General features: G+C 37.1%; 1 protein-coding gene across 1 annotated transcript in view; it reads right to left on the bottom strand.

The window, feature by feature from the left end:
- The window catches only part of LOC115213265 (pregnancy zone protein), a 148,459-nt gene that overhangs the window by 66,750 nt on the left and 54,467 nt on the right, over positions 1–27,242 (bottom strand). Inside the window, exons 12-20 of the mRNA XM_029782199.2 lie at positions 26,416–26,646; positions 20,408–20,567; positions 16,456–16,625; positions 15,930–16,079; positions 12,545–12,626; positions 6,611–6,881; positions 5,748–5,769; positions 2,926–3,019; positions 1,513–1,654 (exon numbers count right to left, since the gene is read on the bottom strand). Of these exons, the coding sequence (XP_029638059.1) occupies positions 1,513–1,654; positions 2,926–3,019; positions 5,748–5,769; positions 6,611–6,881; positions 12,545–12,626; positions 15,930–16,079; positions 16,456–16,625; positions 20,408–20,567; positions 26,416–26,646 (1,322 nt within the window). The remainder of the gene's footprint in view (positions 1–1,512; positions 1,655–2,925; positions 3,020–5,747; positions 5,770–6,610; positions 6,882–12,544; positions 12,627–15,929; positions 16,080–16,455; positions 16,626–20,407; positions 20,568–26,415; positions 26,647–27,242) is intronic.

Here is a 27,242-nt window from a genome sequence, read left to right as displayed (position 1 = left end):
GTCGATTTGCTCGACTAAAGGCGGTGCTCCAGCATGGCCACAGTCAAATGACTGAAACAAGCAAAAGAGTATGTCCAGTTTATCTCATGGCAAAGAAACTTTTTTAATCAATATGCACATGTCCAGTTTATCTTATGGCAAAGAACTTTTTTTTAATCATACTGTTCATTATTAAAATAACATATTAAAAATCAATAGCTTCAAAGTTCATCTCAACACATCTTGACACATAAATCATTGATAAAAGATGGTGTTATATCCTAGTGAGAAATTGCAGTTTATTACTATAGATTCCACCCATCCCCAAACATAACAAAAAAACTTAATAGCGTCAATACCTACATGTCCAGTTTATCTTATGACAAAGAACCTTTATTAATCATACTGTTTGTTATTGAAATGACATTAAAAGTCAATGACTTCAAAGCTAGAATGCATTACATATATAGCAACATTAATATTCATAAATGCAAAAATGGGAAAGGATTTTCAATATTGTACAATTCTCCCTGAAGTTTTATATTTTCATTCTAATATTATCAGTATATGTCATTAGATCTTCAATAAAACTAATGTTATGTGAGTTATACTTGCACTAAAAACCTCACTGCTTCAAAAGCATAGAGAGAAAAAACCTCTCCATTATGAACATGCAGAACTCTTCTACTCAGCATTATTGTAACAACTCCAATATGTGTATTTCTAAAGCATACATTTGGCAGTGAACTTTAAAAAAACTACAATACAACTCATTGAAATTTCTTTTTAAAAAAATTTCTTACAGCATTTATTCACTCAGAAATGTGCTTTGCCACTTCACTCTCCAAATATACCTGGAGTCTAAAGGATAATAAGAAGAAATAGCAATTATATGATCTATAGGTCCATTAAAGGATACATATCTCCTTATATCACTGGCTTCAGAAAGTAATCTCTGTTTCTTGGAGTATGGCAGTCAATTGTAGCTTTCTGCTGTTTTGAAAAAGCTATCTAAATTGACAATTTCTTGCAGACACTTCCATTGATATTTACTTAAGAATTTCCACCTACCAACTGGCTAGCAAATTTTATTTCCTACTCACTAAATTTGTTATACTCTGAAAGATTATCCCATATTTCAGAAACATTAATATATTCAGTATCAATACCTCAAGAGTATTCCTTCCTCTACTCATTTTTGTTTGACTTCTTTTTTACAGAAAGTACTGACGAGGTGAAAATATAACATGCATTTGTGTATCCAAGAGAATAGATGAAAATATTATATGTTTCTGCAGGGAGTAAGAGTTGAAATTGTTGAAAAAAAAAAAAAAAAATATACCTCATACATTGTAGAGCAAATCAATCCAACCTATATGGTCATGGCAAAAATATTAAAAAAAAAGAACAAAAAAAGAAAAAAATGGGGAAACAATGATGCTATTACAGCTGCTGCCACCACTAGCACCAATGTTTGGTATGATGGTAATGATGATGACAACAACAGCGATGATGACAAAAGAGTAGGATTACCCAACAACTTCAATATCCCATAGCCAGGTTTCTGGGAAGAAAGAACGTGTTTCTGTTGAGTCAGGTGTTGATTGCCCCGCCGAAAGTTTCATAGTAAGTGGTCTTCCGACATCTACAAGAGGGCCGAATTGATACATTGGTCCTAAGAGAGAAAAGAAAAACTAACAGCAATTAAATTCACATTGGATTTCTTCACTTATGAAACAGTACAAGCAAAACAATGCATTTCATATTTTTTAATACACAAACAGGTGTAGCTGCTTGGTAAATGGTTTGCTTCCTCACTACATGGTTCTGGGTTCAGTCCCACCATGTGACAGTTTGGGAAAGTGTCTTCTACTATAGCTCCAGGTCACTCTGCAGTAGAATTGTGAAGACCAGCCCTTCTGGTGGTGAAAAGCACTTGAGGTGGTGCTACAGAAAAGCCCTCAGTACATTCTAAGTGGTTAGTGTTAGGAAGGGCATCCAGCCATAGAAACCATGCCAAATCAGATTGGAGTCTGGTGAAGTTCTCCAGCTTGTCAGCTCTGGTCAAACCATCCAACCCATGCCAGCATGGACAATAATGATAATAATAATGATGATAATACATACATACATACACACACACACAAATATACATACATACACACACCACACACACACACACATATACATACACACACACAAACAAAGTTATTAGTGAGGGATTATTAATCTGGGTAAAAGGCATTCCTACAGATGTATGCCCTTACCTCAGACTTTGTTGCCTCATAACTTCCAGAAAATGAACATTTTTAAAAAGAATTTTCTACAAATATGCTTCAGAAAGTGTAGACTCTGATTATATGAAGTGAATACTTTCACCAAAGATCTCAAGAGTGAGACACCACTGGTGGGTGGCATGTGAGAGTAAGTCTCTGAAAGATTTAGTTCTATGGTGGTTGTAGTTTTCTACAGGTCATGAAAAACATACACAAAATAGTTCTCTGATTGTGCTTAATAAAAAGAAAAAGAAACAGGATTCATTAAAGGGATTTTTATTTAGACCTAGCAGTCCTTTTATTTAACACTTCTGCTACAATTGTAAACCAGTCTATTCTACATTACTAAAGAAAGAAAAAAAATCCAAAGTGCTGAAGGAGATAATTATTTTACAACTGTTTCTAGTTTTTTTGAAAGTTTTTGGAAATGAGAGCAAGAGATCAGAGGTTATGAAGGACGAGATAGGTTGCCTTTCATCAAGATAGGCTACACTGAAGCAGGTTTCCTTGAAGTAGATTAGATTACAATAATTAGATAGAGATTGAGGAGTATGGTAATGATAAGAACTATCATTTGAGTGAACCTTTTGACAATGTAAAATTGTCAAAGTAAGTTTAAATTTAAAATTTAGTTAGAAAAATGGAACTGAAAAGATCATGAAGTACATACCAGGCAAACCAATATTGTCTCCATTTCGAAAATAATCAAAACCACAAGGCTTGGTTTCTAAAGTCAAATCAGTAAGTACTGCCAAACCTGTGGCCTAGATTTTAAAACAAAAAGAAAGAAAAGTAATTGATTATACAGTAAATATTTATTTTTAAAGCTAGTTTAGAAAACCTCAACATAAAAATAAAATTAATGTTTTTGACACCAACTTGCTAAAAACTTCCATTTTGTTTTCTTTCTTTTTTTTTTGGCTATAAACTTTCAGTTTTAGAGTGATCTAAAATAAAACCTTCATTGAAATTTCATGTTAATCTACATACCAAACACAAAAGTTATTTTACTGAATTCTTCATTATTTTCAAACTTAACTGAAACAAAAGCAGTGCATTTCAACACAAATATGGTAACAAAAGGGTTAGACTTTTACTTATATCTCACATCAAGTAATTCTTTATATACACTGAGTCTTAAGTTGTATTAAATTTATCTGATAATCATCTTAAAATGATTTACTGCAACTTTTCACATAAGAATCTCAATTGTGAAAAAGAAGAAATTAACCAAAATTAATTAGCTGCTTTATTATTTCTTTAGAAAACAACATCCTCATCCTCATTTTAACATCTACTTTTCCATGCTGGAATGGGTTGGATGAAGTCTATTGCGGAAGATTTTCTATGAGCAGAAACCCTACCTGTAGGTAGTGTATCAGTGTCCAAGTAAGCTAACACTTCCCCATGGTCAGACATGTTTCCACAGAAGATTGAAAATGAATGATACTGCTTGGATGACAATAACAATCATTTCAATCTATCATGTGCTTTCAAAGCAAGAACATACACGCATGCACATACGTATGCATGCACGCACACACAAACACATGGAGCAAGTTTCTTTCAGTTTCCATTCAGTAAATCTGCTCACAAAGATTTGGTCAGCCCTGAAGCTACAATAAAAGACACCCAAGGTGCAACCTAAAATGTTTATACTGAAGTACTCTGTTGTAACCACTCTTATGTAAAAGAACACTGTCTCTGTACTTTGATCCTTCTGTTGCCATATTTCTACTTAAGTACACTGCTTCAGTTTGATTAATTTTGAATATTATCCAGAATTTAGTAAACTAACTGTCATTATTAAGATGGTTTTTGGAACATTATTTAACATGAAATTTTGATGGAAGATTTTAATTTAGAGCACTTTAAAACAGGCAGTATCTTAGAAGTAAGGTCAGTTTCAGGAAGGTTGTCTTCCACTGTCTAATTTCTACCTGTTTTGTTGCTAGATAAATGAGGTACTCCAGCCTCACTTATTTTGATCATAACTAGCATGATAAAAATCCATCTGAGTGTCCTTTTATAATTATGGCTCAATATGTACACTGACTGATTGTAAGGCAGTGAGCCGGCAGAAATGTTAGCACACCAAGCAGCATTTTGCTTGTCTTCATGTTTTGAGTTAAAATTCTGTTGAGGCCGACTTTGCTATCCATCCTTTTGGGGTCAATAAAATAGGAATCAGTTGAGCACCAGGGGCAATGTAATTGATCCACCCCTTCCCCAAAATTGCTGGCCTTGTATCAAAATTTGAAATCAATATGTACACTGATTGTGCATATTCCAGGCCTTAATTCCATTGTATGATACATCATGTGAGTGTGTTCTACAGTAGCTTCATATTGGTCAATCCCTAGTGATAGCTTAAATTTGATAGCTGAAAACTAGATGAGAACCCACCATTATCATCATTATCATTATCATGTCATCATTTAAGACCCACTTTTCCATGCTTGCATAGGTCAGACAGAATTTATTAAGGCAGATTTTTTTTTATGGCCAGATACCATTTCTGTTACCAGGTTCAGTCCCACTGCATGACACCTTGGGCAGGTGTCTTCTACTATAGTCTCAGGCTGGCCAAAGCTTTGTGAGTGGATTTGTTAGATGGAAACTGAAAGAATCCTGTCATATATATATATATATATATATATTTGTGTGCGTGTGTGTGTGTGTCTTTGTCTCTCAGTTTGTGCCCCCATCACTACTTGACAAAGTGGTGTTAATGTGTTTACATCTCCGAAACTTAGCAGTTCAGCAAAAATGACTGATAGAATAAGTACCAGGCCTAAACAATAAGTACTGTGGTTGATTCATTTGACTAAAAATTTAAGGCAGTGCCCCAGCATGGCTGCAGTCTAATTACTGAAACAGATAAAAGATAAAAGATATCTCTTACTTGAAAAACAAGTAAGAGTTAGCTATTGCTGCAATGGAGTCTGTGCTGTTGTACGGGTCTGAGACTTGGACACTGACCAAGAAACTCATTTAGATGGTGGATGGGTGCTACATGAGAATGCTGAGGATGGTTGTTGTTGACAAACAATGGCAATAATTTTATTCAGCTAAATACACGTCATTGATTGGTTGAAATTACTGAAATGCTACAACTTTAACGTAAAATAACTTCGTAAATATAAGCTTTTCTCAAAAACACTAAGAGTAAAAGATGTTTTATATGACACATTCTACCAGTGTCCCAAGTTTGAAAGTGTTTAGTTACAAAAAATTATTTTTAAAATCTGTCGGTCAAAAGGTAAAGATCCAAAAAGTATCAGATTTTAAAAATAGTACTGGTGTCAATTTGTTTGACTACACCTGTTATGATGTGGGTATACACCTGGTGTAAAACAGTATTACACAAATAAATAGTTAGTTGTGATTATCTAAAAATAACCTATTGCAGAAATATATGTTAAGACAGAACGTACTCTGTACTACTTGAATGTAGGTACAATACTCAGTGTTCACTGTTCAACTACTGACTGTTAAACCAACACATGTTGAACTAACACGATAAACTAACACAATAAATAAATGATTAAATAAATAAATAATCGGCTGTGTACTAAGAAGTTTGCTTCCCAGCCACATGATCTCGAGTTCACCCCTACTCTTGAGCAAGTGTCTTCTATTATAGCCTCAAGAGAACCAAAGATTTGTAAGAGGATTTGGTAGATGGAGACTGAAAGAACACCATTAACTACCCCTGCTGACAGTTCACTCAGCCCTTATTTATTGTAAACTGATAGTCCGTTTACAGTAATAGGCACGGGAGTGACTGTGTGGTAAGTAGCTTGCTTACCAACCACATGGTTCAAGGTTCAGTCCCACTGTGTGGCACTTTGGGCAAGTGTCTTCTGCTATAGCCTCGGGCCAACCAAAGCCTTGTGAGTGGATTTGGTAGACAGACACTGAAAGAAGCCCGTCGTATATATGTATATATATATATATATATATATATATATATATATATATATATATATATATATATATGTGTGTGTGTGTGTGTGTGTGTGTTTGTGTGTCTGTGTTTGTCCCCCCAAGATCACTTGACAACCAATGCTGGTGTGTTTACATCCCCGTAACTTACTGGTTCGGCAAAAGAGACCGATAGAATAAGTACTAGGCTTACAAAGAGTAAGTCCTGGGGTCGGTTTGCTCAACTAAAGGTGGTGCTCCAGCATGGCCACAGTCAAATGACTGAAACAAGTAAAAAGAGAGATAGTCCACTTTCAGTCAAATGTAGGTGTTCAGAATTCTCCCATAACAACACCCTTCAAAGTGGTGCCACAGAATGGTCATAATTTAATAAAGAAAACAAGTAAAAGTTATAAGAAAAGGTTTACCTCAAACGCTCTGCAGCATCAGCATACGTAGATGAAGGTAATATATAAGACCTCCTTTGCCGGCTTAAGACATCTTCTTTCTTTCTAAGTTTTTCCTTTCTGTTTTTGCGTCTTGCTTTATTCTTAACTTGTTTGCGCACTTTTTTCTTTTTTCTGTTTTGCTTAACTTGAAGTCTATCAGATTCATTTGTCTGTCTAGTCAAATCTAGATTATCAGCAATAACAGGTGGCCTTATTGGCTCTGAGGGTGGCGAAGGAGGTCCAGGTAAATCTGGAAATAAATAAATAAATAAATAAATAATTGGCTGTGTGGTAAGAAGTTTGCTTCCCAACCACATGGTCTTAGGTTCGCTCCTACTCTTGAGCAAGTGTCTTCTATTATAGCCTCAAGCTGCCCAAAGCTTTGTAAGAGGATTTTGTAGATGGAGACTGAAAGAAGCCTGTTGTGTGTGTGTGAATATGGGTCTGTCTACCTGTCTTTGAGGCTGTTTTTCTCCCGCCACCACTTGACAACCAGTGTTGGTGTGTTTATATCTCTGTAACTTATTGGTTCAGCAAAAAAGACCAACCAAATAAGTATCAAGCTTGAAAAATGAAAATAAGTACTGGGGGTTAATTGGACTAAAATTCCTCAATGCAGTGCCCCAGCATGGCCACAGTCCAATGACTGAAACAAGTAAAAGATATAAGGTAAAAGATATATTACCTTGACTAATTTATAGAACTTTTTGTTTATATTTTTTGGTGGGGAACATGGAAAATGTTGATTATAATTAAAAATTGATTAAGACCTAGATCAGGGATTCTCAACCATTTTTTATATATGGACCCCTTTGATTACCATTTTATTCTCGTGGACCCCCATAGCCATTCTATGTTTAAAAACAAATCTTATAGAAACTTCTTTCAAAATAACTATTTCCTTTTTCACACATTAACTCGTGTAAGTTGAACTATATAAAATGTTAGAGAAAGAAACCTAGTGTTTTTTGCCATAAATACCAATACATACATCATCATCATCATCGTTTAACGTCCGTTTTCCATGCTGGCATGGGTTGGACGGTCCGACCAGGGTCTGGGAAGCCAGGAGGCTGCGCCAGGCTCCAATCTGATTTGGTACTGTTTCTACAGCTGGATGCCCTTCCTAACGCCAACCACTCCGTGAGTATAGTGGGTGCTTTTTACGTGCCACCAGAACAGAGGAGGCTGGCAAACGGCCACGATCGGTTGGTGCTTTTTACGTGTCACCAACACGGACGCCAGTCAGGCAGCGCTGGCATCAGCCACGTTTGGATGGTACTTTTTAAGTGCCACTAGCACGGGTATCTTAACTACAATTTCCATTTGATTTTTATTTTGATGTTGGTGTTGATGTACTTGACTCAATAGGTCTCCTCAAGAACAGCGGGTCATTCTATGATCCAAGGTTAGCATAGCAGGCCATCCTGCGAGCCATGAACTCACTTCATTTGTCGGGTCTTCGCAGTCACATCTAAAGCATAATTTTAACAGGTACCCTTAAAATTCTATTGTGGATCCCCAATTTACTACTAAAAGTTTTATATGGATCTTCAGTGGCCATATGGACCCCAGTTGTGAACAACTAGCCTAGATGAGAACATATCTAGTCATTATTGCCTGTATTTTTATACCTTGCTGGAATGGTTTAAATAATATTATTCTTTTTGTTCTTTTGTCTCTTATGTTCTTCGATTTATAAGACCAGTTACCCAGTTTCCAAGGCATATAAGGGACTAAGATCACAACATTCCCCTGAATGGGACACCAGCCCATTGCAGGATTCAAGGTTGGTAATTTTGAGGGGAGGTGACAAGTTTATTGCATTGACCCCAGTACCTGACTGATTGATACTTTAGTTTATTGATCGTGAAAGTTGACTTTAGCAGGGTTTAAACTCAGGATGTAAAGGACTGCAAGCATTTTGTATTATGTTGCTAACAATTGTGCCAGTCACCAACTTAGGTAATTTTAATAATTAACTAATATTGTGGTGGAGCATATTCAGAAAATATAGTAAGTAGAATAAGAACAGAGAGGAGCTACAGCTTCTGTTGATAACAATAATATTCTCTCATCAAGTGAATGGTAAATGGTACAGTGTTTGAATACAAAGTGAGATGCTACGTGATAGTGAGACATGGGTACTGAATGCAAAGGATATGCAAAGGCTAGAGAGAAATAAAGCAATCATTCTCCACTGGACGTGTAATGTTAGTGGTACAAATGAGCTGAGAAATAGAGAGGGTATGAAAGGAATCAGTTGTAGTGTGCAAAAAAGAAGACTATGCTGGTACACACATAATATAAATGGATAAGAGAAGGGTAAAGAAGTGCCAGGGGATCCAAGTGGGAGGAAATTATGGAAGAAGGAGGAGGAGAATAGGTAAGGAAAGAGGAGGGAGAGGAAGGGGAGGAAGGAAGGAAGGAAGGAATATGCAGAAATAGTGAACACTGAAGGTAGGACAAAGGAACACAACATCCTGACAAAGGAACACAACAAATGGTGAGCAGCTATGTTGGAACGAACTCTTCTAAGCAATGTAAATATGGTAAAGTGGGCATAAAAATGGTAATGATAATAATGATAACCATTTAATACTCTGTCTTAAATATAGTAACAGTAACTTGACCAATGCCTTTCATGTCCCTGGGTAACTGTTGTCATTAATTGACTCTCTAAAGTGCATTTGTTTTTCAACATTTATATCTAGTTAGTAGTTCTCTCAGCATTACTGCAGTGATGTATATGCAAGTTCAGTGATGTGTAATTCTAATAAGACTAAAACATTTCTGGAATTGCCTCCAATACTTTCTTTTCAATCTTTTAGGTAGGAGAGAGGGCATTGTCTATGACCCTTTATTGTACCTCCAAAACTGATCAGTGGGTGGGAAGGTATCCACATACCAGAGACTTGGCACAGATACTTGCAACAAAGTGGACTCATCCCAAAATACCAGGTCACAATCTTGAACTGAGCTGCAAACTAACTCACCTTCATCTCACACACAATGCCTTTTTAAATAAAGTACCATGCAGTGGGATCAAACCTGGAAGCATATGATGATGTTAGTTCACCAATGAGTTACAGACACTCCCTTGTCATTCTCTCCTTCAGAAATTCAGTAACCCAGTAATTTGCTCACGGTTTTGATCAACCCAAGACTGATAGAGGACACAGGCCAAAGGTTACAGTGAGATCTAACTCAAAACTGCAATGTGGTTAAGAGAACTTCTTAACCATACAACACAATCATACTTGCACCCAATGGCAGTCAAAGTATGAATATTACAGCTTCTGTCTCACCTTTTTTTGTGATTCTTTTGCTATACCCATCATTTATATAAACATATCTTGGATAATGTTTGCAAACTTGAACATTTGCATATTGCCAGGGTAACTTGCATGCAAAAGAGATGTAGGAATGGTACTTGTTCTCCATCTAACAACAAAATTCAGTGGACATTATTTACATTATTTACATTTGACGGATATTTGTCCTCATCTTGTTTGTTGTTAACACAACGTTTCGGCTGATATACCCTCCAGCCTTCATCAGGTATCTTGAGGAAATTTCAAACTTAGGTTCTCATTCCTAAGGTATTTTTCGATGTTATTATTATTATTATTATTATTATTCTTATTATGATTATTATTATTAAGGTCACTGCCTGGAATTGAACTCAGAATCTTGGGGCATATGGCGTAGTGGTTAAGAGCATGGGATAATTTTGGTATTACTAGTGTATTTCAGGAGAAAAATATTTATTATTAACAGCTAAGAGCACTATCCGAGCATGATTGTTGCCAGAGCGCCTTACTGGCACTTGTGCTGGTGGCACGTAAAAGCGCCCACTTCACTCTCAGAGTGGTTGGCGTTAGGAAGGGCATCCAGCCATAGAAACTCTGCCAGATCAAGTTTAGAGCCTGGTGCAGCCATCTGGTTCGCCAGCCCTCAGTCAAATCATCCAACCCATGCTAGCGTGGAAAGCGAATGTTAAACGATGATGATGATGATGATGATGAATTGGCATGCAATAAACACAAGATTATATATGATTATGCATTAATGTGTTTGTAATCCTCAGTGAGCTGTCTTGAATGAGGTAGCTCAAGAGAAAGTATGCAAACATCAGTCGCTCATTCCACTGCTCCGTTATGAGTTTGATTGGCTGGTAGAGGTGTATGGACTTGTCAGTGACTGCAGTGCTTGGTTCTCACCTGTGAATGAAGCGCTGTGTGCCTTGGAAATTTGGGGTCAGCCATTTCAGCGACTACTCAGCAGGACTGCAATGATTCACACTTATAACATATCAAGGGCTTAGCCTTCAAATATCTATTAGGCTAGATCATTAAATGCTATATGATAGGTAGTAGCTCCAACCACTTTAACCCTTTCATTACTGTATTTATTTTGAGATGTTCTGTATTTCTTTCAATTACTTTAAATATAACAAAGAATTTAGTAAAATAACTTAGTTATCATTCAGCTAGTGTTAGGAACATAAATTGTGACTAAGGTTTGGTGGAAGATTTTAATTCAAAACTTATGAAAACATTTGTACTCAGAGCCAGAGTCGGTTTCAGCCAGGCTGGTAATGAAAGGGTTAAAATGACAGTAATGATCTGGAATATATCTAACTGTTTCCGCTTGGCAGGACAGTTGGGTATCTCGAAATGACACTTAATTTTCTGTTCATGACATTGCTAATGACAGGGCATTATGGGACCATCCACGTTAAAAAAATAGGGAAATGGATATATTGTCATATGTTAAATAAAGTAGCCAAATGCGCCGTCATCTAATTAGTGATGCACATGAACGGATCAATGAGATTTCCACTGTCCCTATCTATTGTCTAGCAAAACCACAACCAAAGGAACAGGCTTGGATGGATTGGTGGGGAAAGAAGACCCTCTCAAGCTTGACTCTAGTCCTGTTTTGTGAGGGCACATGGTAAGCATAGCATAAGCGGTAGCATTTGCATTGCCCCAGTGACGTGGTGCATGTTCTATCATCATGGCAGTTCTTCACCATGCTGGTCGTCAGCTGGCCAGTTTGGTGTCTGGGTGTTGCACACATTTGCAAATAAAGCTTTGTGAGTGGATTTGGTAGACAGAAACTGAAAAAGCCTATCGTATGTGTATATCTTTTCCTCCCTACCCCATGCATTTACCATTCCTTCAGTGTTCTGCTTTGTTATAACCAGAAATGGCTCTGGCGAAAATAGCATTAATTTTTCTAAGTTGTTCAATTTCTCTCAACTAATCTGTAGACCTATCAGTAACATACCTGTAATGAATACTGGAGACAGCTGTAAGCCAAATTTGCTCTAATAAAGGGAAAATATGTAATGACTATTATCTATAACTTGTCTTATATATATATATTTATATATGTATATATGTGTGCATAAGTGTGTGTGTGTGTGTTTGTATCTCTTTGACATCACAACATAGAATATCAACATTGACTTTCATCCTTTCAGGGTCAAAATATAAAAGTAGCAATCCAAAGTGGTAGATTGATAGAACTGTAAGAACATCAAACAAGATGCCTTGTGATGTTTGTTCCAGCTCTTTATGATCCAAGTTCAGATCATGTTCTTTAGTGGAATCTGATCTACTGCAAATATTCAGACAAGGTCTCTGGTTAGAGAATAACATCCTTTCTCCTTCCCTCCAACCTGTCTCGGAAAGCCTATAAGGGGTCAGAGGCTCTATAAGGTATCTATCCTAATTAAAAGCAAAGCAAAAAATTAAAAGACACTGGAGTTCATATGAATGACAGAAGAAACAGATTTATTGTTGTGAGAGTTGAAAAGAAAAACAGAGGAGAATGTTGGGTGAACTTATCAGCTGAATAAAAATAGTTATGGCTATATAAATAAATATGGAAAAGGAGTATTACCTGGCAAAATATAATTACAGTTTACTGACTTTCTTCTTTGACCAACTCGGAGAAGATTGTAGTCTGACATCTTCTCAAAAACCTACTCAAAGGAATATATTAAGCAGATTAAAATGAAACAAAAATAATGAAAATCTAATTTAAAAGATAAAGATATAACAAAAAAAAAAATTATGGTTATAAACTAAATTTTTTATGATTCTAAATGACTTCTTGGCCAAAAAGTGTTGAGGAGCACTGAAATTCATTTTCAAGGTCTCCAAGAACATATCTTGCCCTAAGTCTCAGTTTCGTTATGTTTTTTTTTTTTAAAGGCATGGTTTCTAAGGGTTGAATACCCTTCCTTACACCAACCAGTTTACAATGTGTACAGACTGTATTTTTTCAATGGTATCAGCACTACATTTGTCTTGCTCTCAACAAAGCTAAATAGTCCTCTTGACTTTGTTTATATTTCTTCCAATTGCCAACAACTTTACAGAGTGTGATGAGTACTTTTTCGTGCTAATAGAACTAGTGAGGTCACCTTGTAATGTGCAAGGCAAAAGAGCCTCCACAACAAAAGAGAGAATAGGAGAAATTGGTGATTTCTGGTGATTTGTTGGGGCAAGTAATTGAATGATGGGAGAAACAGACTTATTGTTGTGAGAGATGGAAAGAATAACAGAATGTTGGGTGGGAGTTAATGAAAGGGAAAGGAGATGGGGGAAGAGTAGTGTCAGGGATTAGTTTGAAAAAGACAGGGACTGAGTAGTAGGATGAAAGGGTGGGTAGAGTAGGAAAGACCTAGAGCTATCACAAGTTATATGTTTCATCAATATTATTTTACATCCATTTTTATCTTAGCATGGATTGGATAGCTTACCAGGATCTGAGACAGTTCTTTTAATTACAGCCCTCTTTGACAGATCATAGGGATCATATCCTGCTCAGATTCCCCAGTTTTTTACAACTGGATGTCCTACCCAACATCAGCTACTTTACAGAATGTACTGGGTGAATTTTATTGAGGCATGAGCACCAAAGACACTGTCAAGTCACTGATGAGATCAATTAGCCTGCTCAGCCTGGTGTTGTGTGTGATCAGTTTACAGATTGTATGTGAAGTGGGACATTTATTACAGTACTAGCAACTAAAAGGTACCCATGTGACTTGCAAAATTAACCCTTTCATTACCAACCCAGCTGAAACCGGCTCTGGCTCTGAGTACAAATTTCTTGTTTTTATAAGTTTTGAATTAAAATCTACCAAACCTTAGTCACAATTTATGTTCCTAACACTAGCTGAATGATAACTAAGTTATTTTACTAAATTCTTTGTAATATTTAAAGTAATTGAAAGAAACACAGAGCATCTCAAAATAATACAGTAATGAAAGGGTTAAAAGAACTCCCTATTACTGAGAGAGAAAATAAGAGAGAGGGTGAAAAGTTAAAGTATGACAGGAGGAAGGTCGTAGAAGAGAAACCAAAAGAGTCAGTGCTTAAAAAGGGGATAGTGTAAGGGAAATGAAAAGTAATGGGGAAAGAGTAGTGTGAGAGGAAATGAGATTGAATCTAAGACCAGGTGATTACAAAGCAATCTTCTTAACCATACTGCTAGGCCTGCACCTATTCTGTCTTTTTTGTTTTGCTTTGTTTTTAGAAAACTTCAGTATTTGTGTCTAGTCTCTAATTAATTTGATATGCATTATAATTTAACGATTGTCGAAAAGAATGATGACCTATAATCTGTATACCAAAAGCTGTAGATTATATATTTCTTCAAAACAACTGAACATATCTCATTGTTCTCTGTACTTTTAACTTAGGCTTATGTATGCATGCATATATGTATGTTTGTATGTATGTATGTATGTATGTATGTATGTATGTGTGTGTGTGTGTGTGTATGTATGTATGTGTGTATGTATGTATGTACAAGACCCTGCTTCAGTAAAGTTGGACTCAAGAGTCATCTTCATAGTCATAAAGCGAGACAGATGAGTGACAACCTGGCCACTGGTGGTGGTGTAACACACCATACCAATCATATCTGTCGGGCATGTGGAAGAGAGTGTAATTCGGCAGGAAGACTTAAATGACATGCAAAGGTACATGAAGCCCAGTTACAACTACAGCCGGCTATTACCAGTAAAGGTTTTAGTTGCCAATTTTGTACAAGACATTGTAGATCTTTAGCTGGGCTAAAAAGTCACATTCGATCACAGCACCAGTAACAGTTAAGCTTCGTGCAATGGCCATACTCAATAACGAGGGGGCAGCCATAATAATGTATGTATGTATGTATGTATGTATGCATGTATGTATGTATGCATGTTTGCATGTATGTACGCATTCATGCATGTATGTATGCATGTTTGCATGTATGTACGCATTCATGCATGTATGTATGAACACATGTATGTATGCATGAATAAATGTATGCATGCATGAATGTATGGATGCATAAATATTTACATGAATATATGCATGAAAGTGTGTATATATGCATGAATGTATGCCTGAATGTATGTAAGTATGCATGTATGTATACATGTAAGTAAATATGGTATACATTTAGTAGACAGCTATAATAATTGCTTACAGGACAGGAGAAACAGCAGAAAGAGCTTCTTGCTGGTTATGGAGCAATAGAGAGGTGGTAAGCTTGAAGCCAGAAGAAATGGGCAGTGATTTGGCCACCACTGCTGAACTACTTCAAGAGGGTGTTATGATTCACATTCAAAACCCCCAATGATTGCTGAACACCATCTGATGGTGTCAATTCCATTTGATCAAGTCTATATCCACCAAAGTAGAACAAAGGATAAAAAAATAAACAGCGCAGGAGTGGCTGTGTGGTAAGTAGCTTGTTTACCAGCCACATGGTTACGGGTTCAGTCCCACTGCATGGCACCTTGGGCAAGTGTCTTCTACTATAGCCTTGGGCCGACCAAAGCCTTGTGAGTGAATTTGGTAGACGGAAACTGAAAGAAGCCTGTCGTATATATATATATATATATATATATATATGTATGTATATGTGCGTGTGTGTTAGTGTGTCTGTGTTTGTCCCCCCAACATTGCTTGACAACCGATGCTGGTATGTTTACATCCCCATTACTTAGCGGTTCGGCAAAAGAGACCAATAGAATAAGTACTAGGCTTACAAAGAATAAGTCCTGGGGTCGATTTGCTCGACTAAAAGGCGGTGCTCCAGCATGGCCACAGTCAAATGACTGAAACAAGTAAAAGAGAGTAAAGAGTCCTTTTTTATTTGCTATCATTCTCATTATATTATAAACAAAGGCTAAAGAACCATTATATCTGCAAAATTTTTATTATGAGCTTTGAAAAGGAGAGATTTATAAAAGAAAAGAGAATCATTTCTGAAAAATCTTACATTTTCTGGAGTTATCTGATTGTTTCCACCAAGTATGTGTACACTTTTATCAACCATTGAAATTGCGCATAGAGACTTAGCTGTAGCTTTAACACTCAGTTTGACATCAACTTTCGGTTGGGCAGAATCTTTATTGAACATCATGCTGACCTAAGAATAAAAGTTAAAAACATGAAATCATCCAATCTTTTTTTTTTTTTTGTCTTGTCTGCATAATTTTATCTGATTTTGTAAATGAACAATCTGCTGAGTTTATTTTAATGACCTATCAATGTGTACAGTGAGTTTCTTTGCCCTAAATGTCAGGAAGATACTCAACAAAAAATGGAAACAATACTGAAAGAAGAAAATCTTGTAATAAAATGCTTATTGTATACATTGCTCAGGTGCAAATTCTTGACTTCTTTAAAAATTAATTTCAAACTGTTTTATAATATTGTCAGTTATGGGATTAAATCTAACAAAAGCAAGAAAATTCAAAGAATTGAAAAACAAAAGAAATGACTTTTTTTAATTATTTGCTTACTGGATTTGGGAAACAATTTTTAACTGGTATTTTGATACTGTCAGAAATAATTTCATCATCTGATCTGATGTAATACACAATGAGGGTTGAGTCAGGTCCAAGTTGATAAGGAATAGTTAGAGTTTGTTTGTAAATAGGTTTTTGCTTTTTAGAACTTTCCTCCTTTTCATCTGCAGAATGATAAAACATGGGAAGAAAATTTTCAAAAAGTCAAATGATTATGTATACATTTCTGCATTGTTTTTTTGTTTTTTTTAATTTGGGTTTTTTTTAATCCTTGCTGGTACCAGATAGTAGAAAACTTTGGGAACCATATCTCTATAATATAATTCGACTTCCAAAGAATAGCAACTAAATCTACCTCAAACCACACTCTACCACCTTAGAATAAAAAAAAAAAGAAATTTGCTCAATCCTACCACTCACAAACTTTGTTTCCACATAACTTCCTTTTCTTTTTTTTTTTTGTGAAATTTTTCTGGAGATAATTTTTATATAGTATAGTATTTGATTAAGTAGAAAAAACTGAAAAATGTTTCTCTATTTTTTTGAGACTCATTCCTTCCACCCAACAGGACCTTGTTAAATGCATGTATTTTGAGGAAATTTTTCCAAGATGCATTTTCAGGGGTGTAGATTACAATTATCATAACAAAATTTGATGTAAACTTTTTCTTGGTAAATAAAGTCAGTGGAGCATACTTCTGTACAATAATGTGTTCCTCAACTTTGTTTTTTTCATAATTTTCTTAAATAAGCATATTTTTTTATGAAATTTTCTGGAGATACATTTTCAAGGGTGTAGGATATGATTATCATGATAAAATTTGAATACAGTTTTAATTGTAATCTCACTTCTCAACCACATGGTCCTAGGTTCAAACCCACTGCATGGCACCTTGGACAAATGTCTTTTACTATAGAACAGGGTCAACCAAAACCTTGTGAGTGGATTAGGTAGACAAAAACTGAAAATAGCCCATCATATATGTGTATGTATGTATATACATGGTCTAATCAATAAGTATCCGGACTGTTGCCATAGTAATGAAGTTAAAACATGGAGAGTGAAACCACTTGGCACAGATTGACCTTGAACTCTGCTGTGCATACACACTAAGTTTTAACATTCTAGCTCACCTCTGCTGTTACAGCAGTGCTTGAAAGGAAGGTGTGTAACGTGATCATCGCATTGACCATGACAGAGAAAGTTGAGCAGAGAATCTGCATCAAATTCTGCTAAAAGCTTGATGATACCAAAGTAGGCGTAGGAGTGGCTGTGTGGTAAGTAGCTTGCTTACGAACCACATGGTTCCGGGTTCAGTCGCACTGCACAGCACCTTGGGCAAGTGTCTTCTACTATAGCCTCGGGCTGACCAAAACCTTGTGAGTGGATTTGGTAGATGGAAACTGAAAGGAGCCTGTCATATATCGTCGTCGTCGTTTAACGTCCGTTCTCCATGCTAGCATGGGTTGGACGGTTCGACCGGGGTTCTGGGAAGCCAGAAGGCTGCACCAGGCTCCAGTCTAATTTGGCAATGTTTCTACAGCTGGATGCCCTTCCTAACGCCAACCACTCTGTGAGTGTAGTGGGTGCTTTTTACGTGCCACCTGCACAGGTGCCAGGCGGGGCTGGCAACGGCCACGGTCAGATTGGTGTATTTTATGTGCCACCGGCACGGAAGCCAGTCGAGGCGGTGCTGGCATCGGCCACGAGTCGGATAGTGCTTTTTACGTACCACCAGACCAGGGATCCTGGCTGTTCAATTCGATTTCGATTTCGCTTGCCCCAACATGTCTTCACAAGCAAAGGGGGTTGGCAAGGGTGCCTGTCGTACGGTCGCATTGGAGTATTTTACGTGCCACGGCCACGAGTCGGATAGTGCTTTTTACGTACCACCAGACCAGGGATCCTGGCTGGTTCAATTCGATTTCGATTTCGCTTGCCCCAACATGTCTTCACATGCAAAGGGGGTTGGCATGGGTGCCTGTCGTACGGTCGCATTGGAGTATTTTACGTGCCACGGCCCCGAGTCGGATAGTGCTTTTTACGTACCACCAGGCCAGGGATCCTGGCTGGTTCAATTCGGTTTCGATTTCGATTTCGATTTCGCTTGCCCCAACATGTCTTCGCAAGCATGGGGGGTTGGGATGGGTGTCTGTCGTCGGATGAGGTTCTATATCGACTTCGCTTGCCTCAACCGGTCTTTGTGTCCAAGGGAGGAAAGGCATTCATAAGTGGGCTGGGCTCACTTGTCCTGCCTGGTCTTCTCACGTACAGAATATTTCCAAAGGTCTCGGTCACTGGTCATTTCCTCAGTGAGGCCTAAAGTTCGAAGGTCGTGCTTCACCACCTCGTCCCAGGTTTTCCTGGGTCTACCTCTTCCACGGTTCCCTCAACTGCTAGGGATTGGCACTTTCTCACACACTTTCTCATACATATATATATATATAATATATATATATATATATATATATATATATATATATATATATGTGTGTGTATATGTTTTGTGTCTGTGTTTGTCCTCCCAACATCCCTTGACAACTGATGCTGGTGTGTTTACATCCCCGTAACTTAGCGGTTCGGCAAAAGAGATCAATAGAATAAGTACTAGGCTTATAAAGAATAAGTCCTGGGGTTGATTTGCTCAACTAAAGGCGGTGCTCCAGCATGGCCACAGTCAAATGACTGAAACAAGTAAAAGAGAGAGAGTAAAGAGTAAAGTTTTCAAAAAGTTTTCATCATTCTCAACACAATCAAGGAGATCTTGTGCAAATGAAACCCAGGTGTCTTTTTGGTCAGCTGAAAGCAGTTTTGGCACAAACTTGGCAAACATGCAACTCATACCCAAATCTTCCGTGATAATGGACTAAACTGAACCATAACTGATCTGCGCATCCTCTTATTACTCACAGATGGTGATTTGATGATTTCTCCTCACAGCTGCAATGTTTTTCTCAGTTCTGTTGTTTGCAGGTCTCCCAGAACATTTATCAATATTGATATTTTTTGGCCATCTTGGAAATGTCTCATACACTCCTCTCCATACACTTTCTCTGCAACCTTGCATAGTCCTCTGAGCAGGCATTGCCATGACAACATTCTGAATTAGGCACAAGGCCAACAGTTTAAATGAGGGGAGGTGAGTCAATACCATTAGCCCCAGTACTTGATTGTACTTTATCGACAGTCAAAAGGTAACGTTGATCCCAGTGGGATTTGAACTCAGGATATAAAGAGTCAGAAGAAATACTGAAAGTTATTTTGTTAATATTAAAAATTAAAATTTCTAAGATAAGCACAAGGCTACTGATTTTTTTTCTTAGGGAGGGAACAATTTACTCTTTTACACTGTCACTCGTTTCAGTCATTTGACTGAGGCCATGCAGGAACACCACATTAAAGGGTTTTTGTTGAAGAAATCAACCTCAGAACTTATTCTTTGTAAGCCTAGTACTTATTCTATCAGTTTCTTTTGCCAAACCGCTAAGTTACGGGGATATAGACACACCAACATCAGTTGACAAGCGATGGTGGGAGGACAAACACACACATATATATATATATACACACACAACAGGCTTCTTTCAGTTTTCATCCACTCACAAGGCTTTGGTCAGCCTGGGGCTATAATAAAAGACACTTGCCCAAGGTGCCACATAGTAGGACTGAACTCAGGACCATGTGGTTGGAAAACAACACAGCCATCCCTGTGCTTATGCACACTGCCACACTTGTGCCTATTTAATTAAAACTAGTAATAATTATTTTATCAATCTCCAAAGAATGAACAACAGAAATGATCTCGACAAGATTTAATCACAAGACATTAAAAGTTGCAAGGAGGCATTTTATCTGCCTCTCTTGCCAATTCTGAAATGCTCTGCATAATACTTATAATATAACTGAAAAAAAAAAAAACTATGGAAAAAAATATAACATTTAAACCTGTTTCCTCATCTTGATTTTGTTCATCATTCATCTTTGAATTATTTTTTTTATCTGAAGAAGCAACTTTCAGATCTGGTTCCTTGAATAAGATGTGATGCAGAGTAGAATGATTATGATTTGTAGAATTCAACACCAAAGTTTTGCCATAAGATAAGACCTAGAAAGACAGAAGAGAAAAAATCATAGAAATTTTAATTATCTAATTAGCAAATGATTAAAAAAATAAATAAATAATTGCTTATTCAGCACTATTTTCAGTGTTTAAATTTTTTCCATGTTTTAAGTGCTAGTATGGTTGTTCAGTTAAAAAAAGCTTGTTTTAATAAAAAAATAGGTCTAGGTTTCATCCTACTGCACAGCTCTTTGATAATTATCTTTTGATATAGATCCTCAGGCTGGCCTACATCTTGTGAGTTTCATTTGGCAGACAGAATTTTATACTTCTTTTATTTTTCAAAATTAAGATAAACAAAGTTCTTTTTCAATCTAAATAGATTTTCTACAATGCTCTTCCATCTATCTGGTAGACTTGCAAGATGCCTCTTCCAAAATTCCCTTGTGCATCATGAAAAATACTCCTCCAGTACTGTTCTGACCTTGTCTACAGAATTTATATTTATTCCGTCCAAATGATTTTGAAAACTGTGGAATAAATGATAATCAGATGGGGCAATGTCTGGTGAATATGGTGGGTGGGGCATCATTTCCTATTCAAACTGCTCCAGCTTTTTGACGGTCATCCTTGCTGTATTTGGCCAAGCATTATCCTGATGGAAGAACACCTTTTGTCTTGAAACCAAAGATTGTTGTTTTTCTTCTAGTTTTGACTTAAGCTACTTGAGCTGCTCACAGTAGATCTCCTTTGTTATTGTTTGGTATGGGTTTAAAAGTTCGGAGTGGACTAAACCTTTTATATCTCACCAAACAGATAACAACACCTTACATAGGTGAAGACCTTCTTTAGCCTGGGGTGCCAGTGTTTCTCCTTTCCCTACTCACTGTCTGCCTTCGGCACTTGACATTTTTATACAGAGCCCATTTCTCATCAACAGTCATTATTCAATCCAAAAAAGGTTCATTTGTGAGACGTGATAGCAAAGAAGAGCACACATTCACTCTCTGTGTATGATTAGACTCAGAAAGTTTGTGAGGAACCTACTAACCCAATTTGCTGACAGACAGGCAGGCAGGCAAACAGACAGATAAATAGATAGATAGATAGACAGACAGACAGGTAGATAGATAGATAGATAGATAGATGATAGATAGATAGATAGATCATCATCATCATCATCGTTTAACGTCTGCTTTCCATGCTGGCATTGGTTTGATGGTTTGACAGAGGACTGGTGAGCCAGAGGCTGCACCAGGCCTGGTCTGGCAAAGTTTCTACAGCCAGATGCTCTTCCTAACGCCAACTAATCCGAGAGCGTAGTGGGTGCTTTTTACATGCCACCAGCATGAGGGCCAGTCAGGTAGTTCTGGCAACGACCACGCTCACAAGGTGTTTTTACGTGCTACCTGCATGGGAGCCAGTCCAGTGGCCCTGGCAATGAACACGCTCGAATGTTGTTTTTCACATACCACTGGCACATGAGCCGGTAAGGCAACACTGGCTACAATCATGTTCGAATGGTGCTTTTCATGTGTCACCGGCATGGGAGCCAAACTGTGGCCCTGACAACGGTCACGCTCGGATGTGCTTTTAACGTTCCGCTAGCATGAGTGCCAATCAGGTGGTACTGTCATCGGCCATGTCAGAGATTTTGGTTTGTTTACACTTGCCTTAATAGGTCTTCGCAAGCAAAGTTCATTGTCCAATGAATGAGGGGTACTCGTAAGTGGCCAGGTTACACCCCACGTTTGGATGTGCTTTTAACGTTCCACTGGCATGAGTGCCATCAGGCGGTACTATCATCGGTCACGTCAGCAAGTTTGATTTTGATTTCACTTGCCTCAACAGGTCTTCACAAGCAAGGTTTATTGTTCAATGAATGAGGGGTATTCATAAATGGGCTGGTTACACCCACTGGCATAGGCCATGAGCTATGGTCTCATTTGGCTTATATATATATATACACACACACACACACACACACACACACACACACACACACACACACACACACACACACACACATATATATACAGAAATAATTTTTTTTATTTTCAAACGAGTGATAATGCTAATAAAATAGCGTGAACAGGATAAATTATCCATTCATTGCAGAAAGATATGTTACCAGTCACATGCTATTTTATTAGCATTATCAAGCGTTTGAGAATAGAAAAATTTATTTCTGTATCTTTCAATACACCTCAACACTTCTAAAACAAACTTTGTTTGTTTACTTTCATTGTAAGTTTATATATATATATATATACACACACACACACACACATATATATACATATATCTATGTATATGTATGTATATATATATATATGTGTGTATGTATATGTGTGTGTGTGTATATATCATCATCATCATCATCATCATTTAGTGTCCGCTTTCCATGCTAGCATGGGTTGGACGGTTCAACTGGGGTCTGGGAAGCCAGAAGGCTGCATCAGGCCCAGTCTGATCTGGCAGTGTTTCTACGGCTGGATGCTCTTCCTAACGCCACATATATATATGTTTGTATGTGTATATGTATATATATATATATATATATATATATATATAATATATATATATGTATATATATATATATATATATGTATATATATATATATATATATATATATACAAATTGAGATAGGGGTTGTAAATGCAACCCTCTATGGGATAACGTATATCCAATATACTGCTAGTGAAGTACCCAACAAAGTTAATACATAAATGTTAATGATTGCGATGCATGGTGATTGAGTATTATCTAGTAATTGATATTTGATTTAGATGTGTTTCTCCATTTTCTTGTATTTTTCTACATACCTTAATATATATTCCAGGCGCTACGTACCCTCTTAACATTAATGTGAGCACATATTCTTAAAAATTGGTACAACTCTCTGTTTGTCTCCCTCTCTCTCACTTTTACTTGATCTGTCCCCTTCTCTCTCTTTTCTCTCTACTCATCCTCTTTTTCTCTTCTCTTTCCTCTGATTCTTTGGTCTACTCTTCCCTTACCCTTCCATTTCTTTGTCTCGCTCTGCACTCACAGGTCAATCTTCGACACCCATCCCTTCTCCTCTCTGATTCCTTCTTTCTCTCTCTTCTCTCCCCTTGTTGCGTTTGTCCCTCCTCTCTCTCTCTCTTCTCTCTCTCTCTCTTCCTTCCTTTGCTTCCCTTTCTTTTCTTTTCTCTCTTCTCTGTCACGTGACCGCTGGCCGAAATCTGCCTTTCAGCTTCCCACCAGCGACGTGTTAACATCGGTGTTTTTCGTCCGCCGCCAAGGCATCACCGATAAGGCTCCTTTCCAAAAAAGCGCCAGAGAAAATTTGTTTGCTTGTTATCAGTCGTAAGACACTTGTTGTTTTCACCGTTAATGCTTCTGTATTTCATGTTTCTGTATTCCATTATTGTTTTTTGTCTTTTATATTCGTCCCTTTTGCTGTCCCGGTGTTCGTATGCATTCGATCCTTCTTCCAGGAAATCTACGCTCCCAGCTTAGCTTTTCTAATGCTCGTTGCTTAGTTTTTCTTGGAGGGCTGGCCGTGATCTAGTAATCTCAAGATTAATCAGCCGAAATTACTACGATGATCCGGTTCTTGACTGAAGACTGAGGGTTTCGAATGTCCTGTCCGTGTTTATTGTATCGTCTTCTAAGAGTTATACGTTCTTGTCCATGTTGTATTTTTCTACATACCTTAATATATATATATATATATATATATATATAAATTAACAGAATGAGATAAAAAATTCAAGGTTGAAGTGAAGGTCTTACATCTGTTTCGGGGGATATTTTATATATCCCTTCATCAGAGACGGTGCGAGAAAATGGGTAAGTAATAGTTATTATAGAGAAGATATGAAATACAGAGTGAAGTGGAGAAATGAAAACAGATGTAAGATAACGTAAGGATATTGTATCTGCAGTTCCATTATTTAAGTAGAATGGTGTCATCATCATCATATATATATATTATGACCAGTATCAAACACATACACAAGATATGTGTTTTGTTAGTTCATGAGTAGACTGCACTTATAGGTGTAAGAGAATATATTCTCATCAATTTGGCTAGTGTTAAAACACCTATAAGTCATAGGCAAACAAGATAACATAGATAAGTGAGATAACATGAACTAGTACTTGATTTACTTGGTGAAGAAATTTTCATCCCGTTGGGCCAAAAGGTCATCAGAATCAGACATGACATCATCATTACTATGATATTGGTTTCCAGTCAAGTGTTTTTTCAAGTTGGGAAACAGATGATAGTCACATGGGGCCAAATAAGGAAAATAGGGAGGAGTGATCAATCAGTTCAATGCCAGAGTCACACATAGCAGCTGTTGAAAGCAAGGACTTGTGTGCTGGAATATTGTCCTGATGAAACAAGATCCCTTTTGTCAGTTTTCCTGGGTGTTTGATTTTCATAGCCTTTCATAGCTGTCTCAGCAAGTTGGCATAGCACTCTCCATTGATGGTGTGGTCCTTTTGAAGATAGTTAAGGAACACAATGCTTTTTGCATCCCCAAAAACTAAGGTCCTCACCTTCTCTGCAGATGAAACAACCTTGGCCTTCTTTGGAGCAGATGAGGAAGAGTGTTTCCCCTGCATGGATTATCTCTTTGTCACTGGCTCAAAGTGATGAACCCAATACTTATCCTGGCTTAGGCAATGTTCAAGGAAGCCAGCTGGATCTCCTTCAAACAATGTCAGATTTTCCTTTGATATGATCAGCCTGGTGTGCTTTTTTCACCAAGTGTCAGAAGATTGGAACCCACTAAAAGCCTTCGTCATGCCAAGTTCATTGTGCAGATTATTCTCAACTCTCTCACAGGATAAGCTAATAGCATTGGCTGTTGGATTCATAGTCAATAGCCTGCCATCCATCATTATGTGGTGAACACAATCAGTGTCTTCCTTGGTGGTGGCAGTTGCAGGACATCTAGACCTTGGGTCATTTTCAAGACTCTCCCTTCCCCTCCTAAACTAAGTATCATTCCTTAATGTGGCAACTTTGTCAGTATGAATGACCTTGGGAGCTAAACCCTTTTTCCTGCAGGTACTTGATAACACTACTATGCCAAATTTTGTCCATTTTCAAGAGAAGTTGCTACTAGCTACTTTTGAAGTCTTCTTTGAATAGTCAGATATCAGTTTACCTGGAAGGAAACAATGCAGTTATTAATAAGAACTGAAATTAATGCATGCAAGATTACACAGCTCTAACATCACTCCTTCATAGTCAGCCTATGAACTTTACAGCCCACCTTTGTATGTAAAAATGAAGTGAAGTAAAGTATCAAGCCAGCAAGGGGACTACTATAAAGCCTTTGACCTTCTTGAAATAGCAGCCAAATGTCCTCGCCTTCCCTAGCATCTTTTACCCATTAGCATTTATATTACTCTATCAAATTTAATGCTTATTTATTCATATTGCTTTAAATTAATCATACATTGTCTTGAAGTTTTGAATTTTTGATGATATGGTTATTTATTTCTAAAATGACATTGTAGAGTAGGTGAGAGAGACTAGATATGGCCAATTTAAATGCTAAAGGTTAAAAAAGAAAGCAACCATTTATTCTTACATATACAGATTGTATTCTTACATATACAGATTGTTACAGCATGACCACCTTTCATCATGGGTCTCTCTCTCTTTCAGAATACGATAAAATCTTCTGTATATAATCAGAGCTGTCTCTATATATTATCTGAGCTGCTTTATTAAGACTGACTTGGTGCTAAGCTGCAACTACATGTAAAGTGTCTGGTTCAATTCTCTCCTAACTGCACCACCTCATCAGCTCTAATTTAGGATATCACCATTAACACAGATAATAAGAGCAACAATTACAAACTAAAATAAGAAAATTGCTTCACCTGGTAATATATAGTCATAGGTTCTTGTGTTTGATCATAATTATAATAAAAAGCAAATTTAGTTTCATTGGCACATGGTAGTTTGTTGTATACTCGTTCAATAGAAATAAAACTGTCACTTAGTGAGTACCACTGATACAGGACAAATACTTCCTCGGTACTGTACATGAAAGCTGCACTTGAATCTGGTTTCATTTCATCCAGTTTCATTTTGTCGGAAGTAGGAACTGCCTGGAAAATATAGAGCAAAAGTTGTTATTGAACTATGTTTCTAATGATAAGAACATGTTAAAAACATATCAAGAATAATTATAGGTAGAGATGCTCCAGCTTGGCCACAGTCCAATGACAAGCTGAAACTAGTGAGAAAATATAAGAAAAAGAAAGTATGGTGTTTTCTGTATTATTTTTTTCAGATCAAACATTGTTCAATTCGTATTCAGTTAGTATTCTCTAAAATTTATAAACATCATTCTGACACATAAATGTATGCATGGCTGTGTGTTTAACAAGCTCAATTTACAATCAGATGGTTTGGGGGTCAATCCCACTGTATGGCACCTTAGGTAAGTGTCTTCTACTACAGTCCTAGACTGACCAATGTCATATGAGTGAATTTAGTCAATGGAAACTGTATGCAAGTGAGCGAGTTTCCATACAGTTTCCATTATGAGCTTTAAGGCAGCAAGCTGGCAGAAACGTTAGCATGCTGGGCAAAACGCTTAGTGGTATTTTGTCTGCCGTTACATTCTGAGTTCAAATTCCGCCAAGGTCAACTTTGCCTTTCATCCTTTCGGGGTCAATAAATTAAGTACCAGTTACACACT

This window comes from Octopus sinensis, linkage group LG6, assembly GCF_006345805.1.
Source record: "Octopus sinensis linkage group LG6, ASM634580v1, whole genome shotgun sequence".
Taxonomy (NCBI): Eukaryota; Metazoa; Mollusca; class Cephalopoda; order Octopoda; family Octopodidae; genus Octopus; species Octopus sinensis.
This window is presented reverse-complemented; position numbering and strand designations above follow the sequence as displayed.